The sequence below is a fragment of the Carcharhinus amblyrhynchos genome, chromosome 11, assembly GCF_965287045.1.
Source record: "Carcharhinus amblyrhynchos chromosome 11, sCarAmb.v2.hapA, whole genome shotgun sequence".
Taxonomy (NCBI): Eukaryota; Metazoa; Chordata; class Chondrichthyes; order Carcharhiniformes; family Carcharhinidae; genus Carcharhinus; species Carcharhinus amblyrhynchos.
In genome coordinates this window covers 19,364,224-19,376,068 of record NC_137334.1, presented here as the reverse complement: position 1 = coordinate 19,376,068, position 11,845 = coordinate 19,364,224, and the positions used below count along the sequence as shown (strand labels likewise).

The window sequence follows — 11,845 nt, the reverse complement described above, 5'->3', positions numbered from 1 at the left end:
ATTGCCCCTTAGTGTCCAAAGATGTGTGGGCTAGGCGGATTGGTGGAGTAAAAATGTGAGGTTACGGGGATAGGGCCCGGGCAGGATGCTTTGTCGGAGAGTCAATGGGCCCAGAAGAAGCCCACGCAGACACGGGGAGAATGTGCAGACTCCTCACAGTGACCCAAGCCAAGAATTGAACCTGGGTCCCTGGCGCTGTGAGGCAGCAGTGCTAAACACTGTGCTGTCCACATAATTAGTATATTTGTGTGAATTTTGTGTAATCACCTTTATCACTTTTGGAAAATTGCTCTGTGGTGTCTCCATAGCAACAAAGTCTATTGTCATTGGATTGTTGATAAAAAAGTTGTCTGAAGGGTTTGAATGTGTTTAGGTGAAGCTGTGAGGGAGTGCTGGCCACCACTGTTGACACACTGGGGCTGTGTCTAACATTTCCCAGGGACTGGAAGTTCAGTCTATCTCCTCCTCAGCCTTCCTGGCTGCAGCGCTGTGTTCACTGCTCCCCACTGCATCTTCATTCAATTCATCCTCAAAAAGTGATTGTTCCCTTAGGGTTGCTCTCCCTCCTGTCTATCAACATGCAGCACCTTGCGATGGTGTAACAGACACCCATCAATGTCTTGGAGTTTGTCCTTGCTCACAAATTGATTTGGAGCGGCCACGGTGGCAACAAGAGAGTCCCAGAGGCAGGGGATTCTACCCTGTTCACTGTCAATTGAAAATAGTTTATTCCTCATCTCACAGAGGTAGGTGGGGACAGAACAGAGACCTTTCTATTCGTTCACAAGATGTGGGTGTTGCTGGCTAGGCTAGCATTTATTGCTCATCCCTGATTGTTCCCTGAGAAGGAGCTGGTGAGCTGCTTTCTTGAACCGCTGCCATCCATGCGGTGTCCATGTGGTACACCCACAGTGCTGTTAGGGAGGGAGTTTCAGGATTTTGACCCAGCGACAGTGAAGGAACAGCCAATATATTTCCAAATCAGGACAGTGTGCGACTTCGAGGACAACTTCAGGTGGTAGTGTTCCCAGATAACTGTTGCCCTTGTCCTTGGCACAATGGTTAGCACTGCTGCCTCACAGCGCCAGGGACCTGGGTTCAATTCCAACCTTGAGTCACTGTCTGTGTGGAGTTTGCACATTCTCCCTGTGTCTGTGTGGGTTTCCTCCCACTCCAAAGATGTTCAGGTTAGGTGGATTGGCCATGCTAAATTGCCCCTTAGTGTCCAAATATGTGCAAGTTAGGGGGATTAGTAGTGTAAATATGGGGGTAGAGGGAATAGTTATAGAGTCATTGAGGTTTACAGCAGGGAAACAGACCCTTCAGCCCATCTTGTCCATGCCACCTTTTTTAATTACTAAGCTAGTCCCAGTTGCCAATATTTGGCCTGTATCCCTCTATACCCATCTTACCCATGTAACTGTCTGAATACATTTTAAGAGACAAAATTGTACCCACCTCTACTACTGCCTGGCAGCTTGTTCCAGACACTCACCACCCTCTGTGTGAAAGAATTGCCCCTCTGGACCCTTTTGTATCTCTCCCCTCTCACCTTAAACTTATGCCCTCTAGTTTTAGACTCGCTTACCTTTGGGAAAAGATATTGACTATCTATCTATGCCTCTCATTATTTTATAAGGTCACCCCTCAGCCTCCTAGGCTCTGGGGAAAAATGTCTCAGTCTATCCAGTCCCTCCTTATAACTCAAACCATCAAGTCCCGGTAGCATCTGAGTAAATCCTTTCTGCACTCTTTCTAGTTTAATAATATCCTTTCTAATAATAGGGTGACCAGAACTGTATTCCAAGTGTGGCCTTACCAATATCTTGGGGCATAGGGTGGGCCAGGGTAAGATGCTCTGGAGAGTCGGTGCAGACCCTAATGACCTCCTTCTGCCCTGTACGGATTCTATGATTGTAGTTGGAAGATGCTGGTCGATGGAGCCTTGGTGAGTTACTGCAGTGCATCTTGTAGATGGTACGCGCTGCTGTGACTGAGCATCGATGGTGGAGGTAGTGAATGTTTATGGGGGATCAGTTACTTTTGTCCTGGACTGTGTAGAGCATCCTGGGTGTGTCACCAATCTGACTGCTGTTATTTATGAGTGTGTCCCAACCTGGAACACTGGTTCGTGGGTGTGGGAGGTGCGGGGGTATAATTTTGTTTATGGTGTAAGGAATCACGTGCCAAACCCAGTAAAAACAGTAAGCAGCTCACTCACTTGTTAAAGACTATTTATTACAATCAAGGTAAGCCAATGTACATATAAGCAGGACAATAATAATATAGGACAGTTACGTATTGGAACTACTAAACGAACTCACAGGTCATGTAGAAATTAATCTTTTTGATCCAAAAATACATTTACAAGATTTGAACTCTTTCAGAACGTCCCTCTTCCCAAACAACATCCACTTTCATTGATTTATAAATAAATTATAGTTGATAGTTACCACACTGTCTTTGATTTGATTTATTATTGTCACATGTATTAGCATACAGTGAAAAGTATTGTTTCTTGCACGCTATACAAAGCATACCGTTCATACAGGAGAAAAGGAGAGAGTGCAGAATGTAGTGTTACAATCATAGCTAGGGTGTAGAGAAAGATCAATTTAATGCGAGATAGGTCCATTCAAAAGTCTGATAGCAGCAGGAAAAAAGATGTCCTTGAGTCATTTGGTACGTGTCCTCAGATTTTTGTATTTTATTTCCTGACGGAAAAAGGTGGAAGGGAGAATGTCCGGGATGTGTGAGGTCCTTGATTACGCTGGCAGCTTTTCTCAGGCAGTGGGAAGTGTGAACAGAGTCAATGGATGGGAGGCTGGTTTGTGTGATGGATTGGGCTACATTCACGACCTTTTGTAGTTCCTTACGGTCTTGGGCAGAGCAGGAGCCATACCAAGCTGTGATACAACCAAAAAAGAATGCTTTCTATGGTGATCTGTAAAAGTTGGTGACAGCCCTAGCTGACATGGCAAATTTCCTTAGTCTTCTAAAAGATTCACATATGTATGGCTTCCCTGAATGGTTCAATCATCCAACTAAGGTGCTTCTTATTAGAAGGATGACATATTTTTCTGGTCTGTCTGAGCCTGCCAATCTCATTACTGGAAGACTCACAACCTGTGAAATAGTTTTTGAAATGCCTTCTACCTGTTAGTTTTGATACATAGTTGGTATTCCTTGTTACGTATTCATGACGGGTATTGTTGGCGCTGCACCCTTCCAGGCAAGTGGGGAGTATTCCATCACACTCCTGACTTGTGTCTTGTAGATGGTGGATAGACTCTGGGGAGACAGGAGGTGAGTTACTCACTGCAGGTTTCTCAACCTCTGACCTGCTGTTATGGCCACTGTGTTTATATGACAGGTCCAGTTCAATTTCTGGTCAATAGTAACCCCCAGGATGTTGATAGTGGGGGATTCAGTGATGGTCAATGGTCACCCCCAGGATGTTGATAGTGGGGGGGATTCAGTGATAGTCAGTGGTCACCCCCAGGATGTTGATAGTGGGGGGGGATTCAGTGATGGTCAATGGTCACCCCCAGGATGCTGATAGTGGGGGGGGGGGAATTCAGTGATGGTCAGTGGTCACCCCCAGGATGTTGATAGTGGGGGGGATTCAGTGATGGTCAATGCCACAAATGTCAAGGGAAGATGGTCAGATTAGGGTTAGTGACTGTTGTAATTGGCTGGCACTTCTGTGGAATGAATGTTACTTGCCACTACTCAGCTGGTTCTGGAGCTCAAGTCTTCAGGACTAAAGCTGGACTTTTATCAGGGTCCATTGCCTTTGCAGTCTCCAGTGCCTTCAGCCATTTCTTACTATCACGTGGAGTGAATCAAATTGGCTGGAGACTGGTGTCTGTGATGCCGGGGACTTCTAGAGGAGACCGAGATGGATCATCCACTCGGCACTTCTCCATAGAATCCCTACAGTACAGAAGGAGGCCATTTGGCCTATCGAGTCTGTACCTACTACAATCCCAGCTAGGCCCTATTCCAGTAACCCCTCATATTTACCCTGCTAATCCCCAGCCACTACAGTCAATTTTAGCATAGCCAATCAATCTAACCCGAACATCTTTGGACTGTGGAAGGAAACCGGAGCACCCGGAGGAAACCCGTGCAGACATGGGGAGAAAGTGCAGACTCCACATAAACAGTGCCACTGTGCCACCCACATCCTTAGTTAACCAAGCAAAACCCTTCACAATTTAAAAACATCTCCGTCAAATCTTTCCCTATCCCACACTGCTTTAAGGAGACCCAATCTCAACTCACTCGACCCTGGTACCAGTCCAGTCAAATCAACTCCGCATACTCACCAAGATGTTGACACCGGTGGAGGCGGCACGGTGGCACAGTGGTTAGCACTGCTGCCTCACGGCACCAGGGACCCGGGTTCGATTCCCAGCTTGAGTCATTGTCCATGTGCGTTCTCCCCATGTCTGCACGGGTTTCTTCCGGGTGCTCTGGTTTCCTTCCACACGCGTGTCGACATCCTTCCTAAATTTGTGGTGCCCAGAATCGGGCACCATCTAGGGTGGAGCCGGTAACTTATAAAGTTTTAGCATCCCTTGAACCATCGAGATGTACACAAAACCTACCGGCAAAATGGATTCTGGGACAGAAAGTAGTGGCCATAACAGAATGGGTTACACAATCACTGGCAATAAAATAACAATACTGGTTGATTCGGTGTCCCATTGGGAATGGCTGCTTAATGATTAATGGTCAACTGTAAAGTGTGGATGAGCTGAAAGGAGAAAGAGCCGCCAGGTTAAGGCATTGGATGCATCAACAGCAGCACGGAGGACGCGGGAGAAAATGGTGGCCGTCACTTGGCAGCGGCTGACCGTCCTGACATAACTTCCAGCATCCATTGGAAGAAGTTAACTTTGTTGCTGTATTCAATGACGTACTCGGGGTAGATCTGGTGCTTCTCGAAGATGACGAAGATCGACGGGTTGGAGCAGTTGTCGGTGCAGCTGTCGTACAGGTTGGTGTACGTGGCATCCTTCGACGGGGGGCGACAGTAATCTGGCCTGCCCTTGGAAAACTGGCCAACCAGAACCTTGGCGAGGAACATCGTCTTGGCGGATGAGGTGGTTGAGAAATAGTTGTTGGCGGAGGACGCATCTGTGGCAAAGTAGCTTCCTAACGGCGGGACAAAACATGTTTTTTATTTAAAGTTTAGCCGCAAAAGAAGAAGATTGAACAAACTGAAATGAGGCTGGCATCTCCAGTCACCATTCCCAACACCTCAGCCCACATCAGGACACCGCAGGATGGAGGTCTCATCGCTGGAATAGATCCACACAACCTTCACTGCCCACTCTTGTTGTTGGAATAACTACATATTTAAAGATCAGTAGATCAGACCTTAAAAAAAATCTGCGCATTGCTATTCAGAATGAAAACCCACTGACCCAGGGTTCACCATGTCTGTGTTGAACTCAGCAAACACATCTCAAACGGGACGGCTCTATCCGCAGTCAGCTGGTAGCCAGGCCACCAGTGTAAACCCTGCTATTCCCCCTGACATGAAGGGTCAATTTAGCACGGCCAATCTAACTAACCCACACATCTTTGGACTGTGGGAGGAAACCAGAGTACCTGGAGGAAACCCATGCAGACATGGGGAGAACATGCAAACTCCACTCAGACAGTGACCAAAGCTGGGAATCGAACCTTGGTCCCTGGCACTGTGAGGCAGCAGTGCTAACCACTGTGCCACCATGCACTCCATTAACAGACAGATTAATGGACAGTGTCAGGCTCATGATAAGTTTAAGTTTAGTTTATTTATTAGTGTCACAAGTAGGCTTACATTAAAACCGTAGTGAAGTTATTGTGAAAATCCCCGAGTCACCACACTCCTGTTGGAGTACACTAAGGGACAATTTATCATGGCCAATCCACCTAACCTGCACATTTTTGGACACAAAGGGCAATTTAGCATGGCCAATTCCCGTAACATGTACATCTTTGGAATGTGGGAGGAAACCGGAGCATCTGGCGGAAACCCACGCAGACATGGGGAGAACGTGCAGACTCCACGCAGACAGTGACCCAAGCCGGGAATCGAACCCAGGTCCCTGGCACTGTGAGGCAGCAGTGCTAACCACTGTGCTGCTCTAATGATGTCAGACTTTAAATGTTAGTAGCTGTTTCACCATTTGTCTTTTGAACATTACATGGAATTGATTGCGTTGTGGTCAGTATTAAACAAACATTCAAGCAGAGTTTAGCCACCAATTGAATCCAGCACCTTAATCATTATTAAATCTAATATGGCACATCCCCTCGTGGCTCTCCCGACACATTGACCAAAATCTTCCAGATCAACAATCTGGGGTCATTTCCGAGTTCACAGCCAGTTTGGCCAAGGGTGATGACTTGGGGAATCGTCCCAGGAGATGGACAGTTAAGAGGCACTCGCTGTCCAATCAAGGGCTGTGAGCGGGTTCCTGAGATGGGCACTCAAGGCATCACCATCCAATCCAATGTAGTTGGGTGGCTCCTATAGTGAGACCAATGGGATACGGCCCAGCGAGAAGAAGCGGCAGGAAGTGACTAAAGGTTTAGAATGGTATCAGATTGAAAGGAAAGTTGCAGGATGTTCTGAAGATTAGTTGTAGGTCAGAAGATTGTGAGAAATTTAGAAACCAGCAAACGATCATTAGAAAAAAATTAAGAGGGAAAATCTGGAGCATTAAAGAAGCTATATCAAACTACATCCAGTCCAAAGATGTGCAGGTTAGGTGGATTTGCGATGCTAAATTGCCCCTTAGTGTCCAAAGATGTATAGGTTAGGTGGATCGGCCATGCTAAATTGTCCCTTAATGTCCAAAGATGTGCAGGTTGGGTGGACTGGACATGTTAAATTGCCCGTTAGTGTCCAAAGATGTGTAGGTTAGGTAGATTGGCCATGCTAACTTGTCCATTAGTGTCCAAAAATGTATACGTTAGGTGGATTGGCCATGCTAAATTGTCCCTTAATGTCCAAAAATGTATACGTTAGGTGGATTGGCCATGCTAAATTGTCCCTTAATGTCCAAAGATGTGTAGGTTGGGTGGATTGGCCATGCTAAATTGCTCCTTAGTGTCCAAAGATATGTAGGTTAGGTGTATTGGCTATGTTAGATTGTCCCTTAGTGTCCAAAGATGTGCAGGTTAGGCAGATTAGCCATGCTAAATTGTCCTTTAGTGTCCAAAGATGTGCAGGTTAGATGGATTGGCCATTCTAAATAGCCTCTTAGTGTCCAAAGATGTGTAGGTCAGATGGATTGACCAAGCTAACTTGCTCCTTAGTGTACCAAGGTTTGCCAGTTAGATGAAATAGCCATGGTAAATGTGTGGAGTTATGGGGATATGGTGAGGGATAGTCTGTCAGAGTGTTGGTGCAGACTTGATGGGCCAAATGGCCTCCTTCTGCACTGTCGGGATTCTATGGTTCTGTGGTTCTATATCCATCTAGAAGATGCACTGCAGCACTCCTTAGACAGCACTTTCCAAACCCCCAACCTCTACCATCCAGAGGGACAAGGGCAGCAGAAGCATGGACAACACCACCACCTGCAAGTTCCCCTCCAAGCCGCTCACCATCCTGACTTGGAAATCTATCAGCTGCTCCTTCACTGTCGCTGGGTCAAAATCCTAGAACTCCCTCTCTAACACCACTGTGGGTGTACCTACACCTCAGAGCCAGAAGTGGCTCAAGAAGGCAGCTCACCACCACCTTCTTAAGGGGCAATTAGGAATGGGCAATTAATGTTGGGCCTAGCCAGGGACGCACACATCCTAGAAAATAATTTGAAATATATAAACAGCCAGTAAAAACTTTTACAAGTATACAAAAGGGACGGAGGAGCGACAGTAAGTGTTGGTCACTGAGAGGGGAGATTGGAGAATTAATAATGGGGAATGAGGAAATGGTAGAGACTTTGAAAAAAATATTTAGAACCTGTCTCCAATGTAAAGGCACACAAAAATCACAGGAATAGTGGAAAAGGAGGGAGAGGGGGAAACGTAGAAACTAGAAGCAGGAGGAGGCCATTCAGCCCTTTGATCCTGCTCTGCTATTCATTTTGATCATGGCTGATCATCAAATTCAATATCCTGATCCCACCCCTTCCCCCCCTCCAATGTCCCTTGATCCCTTTAACCCCAAGAGCTATATCTAATTTCTTCCTGAAATCACACAACGTTTTGGCCTCAACTACATCCTGTAGTAATGAATACCACACATTCACCACTCTCTGGGTGAAGAAATTTCTCCTCACCTCAGTTCTAAATTATCCTCAAACTATGACCCCTAGTTCTGGATTCCCCACACCATTGGGAACATTGGCCACGATTCTCCCATCGCGACCCACAACCGAACAGCTAGGGGGATGTTGGGGTATCTGCCAGGGTGAGTGGGGTGGGGGGATTGCCACTGGTGGGGGAGATGGGCTGGGTATCAGGGTGCTCCAGGACTGGCGGGGGGCAGGGGGGGGGTGGGTGGTGGTCAGGGCTGGCCCGGGAATTGCTGTGGGAGCCATGATTGAGCTGTGAGGGCAGCTGGAAGGGCAGACTGTGGTGGTCCCGGGCTGGCCAACAAACAGGAAGTCTGACAGATCAGGACCACCGCGCCTGCACAGAGTTCCAGAATGATCAAACTCCGGCCCCGTCCCCCTGGGTTTTTAATGAGATTCCTGACTGGGACCTCTGTAATGCACAGAGTGTAGAGATTCAGGTGAGAAGCTGAACTGACAAAACAGTCAGGATCTAGAACAGTTTTCTCATCAATTCAGAGCTTTTGGGAGAATTGCCCCCATTCTTTCTGAATCTATCCTGTGTGAGGAAGGGAGGGAGGAACTGAAAACAATCACAAGAGAAAGTACCATGGATACCAAAGGGGGTTTAGGTGAGGGGTGCCAAACCTGGCTTGAGATTGTCAATGGAAGAGATATCACAGGGTGAGTTCTAAGGCAGAGCGAGGGATGTAAATGCACCCAGGTCTGTAATGAACCCACTGCTAAAACACTTATCACACCAGCTTAAAAAAAATCCCTCACCAATTCACACAATAGTTTCATCACTAGGACTAAATCCACCTCTACAACTTTTAACCAATGTTGAAAATTGGTGGCACAGTGGTTAGCGCTGCTGCCTCACAGCGCCAGGGACCCGGGTTCGACTCCTGGCTCGGGTCACTGTCTGTGTGGAGTCCGCACGTTCTCACTGTGTCTGCGTGGGTTTCCTCTGGGTGCTCCTGCTTCCTCCCACAGTCCGAAAGACGTGCTGGTTAGGGTACATTGGCGGCGCTAGATTTTCCCTCAGTGTACCCGAACAGGCACCGGAGTGTGGCGACTAGGGGATTTTCACAGTAACTTCATTACAATGTTAGTGTAAACCTATTTATGACACTAATAAATAAAAATCTTATGAACTGGTGCTGTCATAATGTCCACAAATCGAATGAAAAGTTCACCATGCGCAGGCCTTCCGTGGTGTCTGATATCAATTAACTTTGATCCCATTAGCTCAGCTCAGGAAAACTGCATCAAGTTCTCAGAATTATTCTTTTAGCTATAGATGTAAACAAGGTAAATCTTCCCTGTTACCTTTCCCGTATCCTTCTCCATGCATCCCACAAGTCCTCCAGTCAAAGTTCTCCGCACAGACGGTCGCAATAGGCGAGGAATCCCAACCGCAGAAAAGATGTCTCTCAGCCACCTCCTTGCCGCCATTTTTCTTCTTCATCTGTTCTTTCTGCCTGCCTCAGGGACACAAACAAATCATTGTGACCCTCACCGAACCCATGGGGGGGGGGGGGGGGGGGGGGGGAGAAGATCCACTTCCCGCCTGGCCCACGACAGACAAGCGTCTCCTGCCGCCGACCCCCCCAGAATTTTACGAGGCGCAGTGATACGGTGTGGGTGCAGAGAAAGTAGTTCCTCCGGTGGAAGAATCCAGAGGAAATGGTGCACGGTCCTGAAATTAGACCGCGGCCTGTTCAGGAACGAACTCAGCACACGACGGCCAGTGGCGATCTCCAGCTCTACCCCAAGATCCTGATGAGGCCACGGCGGCACAGTGGTTAGCCCAGCTGCCTCGCAGCACTGAACCAAATGGAGTTAAAATTCATGGTCTGATTGGATGGAGGAACAGGCTGGTGGGGCTGAATGGCCTCCTCCAGCTCCTGTGCTTTGATAAAGAAGGGGGAAAAATATCAAGAATGTTTCCAACCATCTGCTCCACTTTGCTCTCCCTACTGGCTAACTGAGACCTCCCCCTCCCCCCCCGTCATCTGCCCTCTCTGAGGGTCAAAGACAGATCCTGCAACATCCTTGAAGGGAAGTTATCCCCAGCTTCCTGGTCAAGTAACCAACAACTAACATCACTGGGGTCGGTGGGGGGGGTTGGCGGGGGGGGGGGGGGTGGGGTCCACTATTGCATTATTATTTGTGGAATCTTGCAGTGCACAAGTTGTCTATCTCATTTCCTAGATTAAAAACAATAACTACACTTAAGGAAATTGTTTGATTGGCTGTATCACTCTGTGGGACATCCGGGAGATATTTTTAATTCATTCGTGGGACATGGGCATTGCTGACCGTCCAGCATTTATTGCCCATCCCTGGTTTGCCCTTGGTGGGCAGTTGAGGGTCAACCACATTGCTGTGGCTGTGGAGTCTCATGTAGGCCAGGCCAGGTAAGGACGGCAGATTTCCTTCCCTAAAGGACGCTAGTGAACCAGATGGGTTTTTCCGACAATGGTTTCATGGTCATCAGTAGATTCTTAATTCCAGATTGTTTTATTGGATTCAAATTCCACCGTCTGCTGTGACGGGATTTGAACCCGAGTTCCCAGAACAGTTTCTGATGAATCCGAGTTTCTGGATGAATAGTCTGGCGATAATACCACTAGGCCATCTCCTTCCCTATAGTGTACAGCGCATCGGTCTCCTTATTTGAGGAAAGATTTGATTTCCTTCCCTCCTTTCCTTACCTTTTCTCCTTCTTTGCTTCCATTTTACCCCATTTTCTCAATTTTACCTCCCTTCCACCATCTCCCCTCTCTCCCCACATCCTCATTTGTCACAGTTTACCCTCTGATTTCAGTTTCTCTGCTGTTTGGCCATTTACACCTTCTATTCTCTCCATGGGCTGCCATTAGCAGCCTTTCTATGACTGATCTTTCATTCCTTTACCCTGCAGTATAAATATCTCCCACTTTCTCTGCCTTTTAGCTTTGACAAAGAGTCATCTGGATTCGAAACGTCAGCTCTTTTCTCTCCTTACAGATGCTGCCAGACCTGCTGAGATTTTCCTGCATTTTCTCTTTTGGTTTCAGATTCTGGCATGCGCAGTAATTTGGTTTTAAGATTTGATTTATTATCCTCACATGTATTGGGATACAATGAAATGTTTTGTTTCTTGCGCGTTATACAGACAAAACATACTATTCATAGAGTACATAGGGGAGAAGAAAAGGAGAGGGTGCAGAATGTAGTGTTACAGTCATAGCTAGGGTGTAGAGAAAGATCAACTTAATATAAGGTAGGTCCATTCAAAAGTCTGACGGCAGCAAGGAAGAAACTTCTCGAGTAGCTTGGTACGTGACCTCAGACTTTTGTATCTTTTTCCCGATGGAGGAAGATGGAAGAGAGAATGTTCAGGATGTGTGGGGTCCTTAATTATGCTGGCTGCTTTTCCAAGGCAGCGGGAAGTGTAGACATTGAGGTAGTTCAGGGAAGATTTACTACATTAATACCTGGAATGGGAGGGTTGTTTTATGAGGAAAGGCTGTTAACCCAAGCTGGGAATTGAACCTGGGTCCCTGCTAACC

General features: G+C 47.1%; 1 protein-coding gene across 1 annotated transcript in view; it reads right to left on the bottom strand.

Annotated features, from left to right (window-relative positions):
* Nucleotides 1-3,578: 3,578 nt before the first annotated feature.
* The window catches only part of LOC145349952 (protein mono-ADP-ribosyltransferase PARP12-like), a 43,873-nt gene continuing 35,606 nt past the window's right edge, over nucleotides 3,579-11,845 (bottom strand). The window contains exons 11-12 of the mRNA XM_080198679.1: nucleotides 9,618-9,769; nucleotides 3,579-5,163 (exon numbers count right to left, since the gene is read on the bottom strand). Coding sequence (XP_080054805.1) covers nucleotides 4,844-5,163; nucleotides 9,618-9,769 — 472 coding nt within the window. The 3' untranslated portion in view covers nucleotides 3,579-4,843. The remainder of the gene's footprint in view (nucleotides 5,164-9,617; nucleotides 9,770-11,845) is intronic.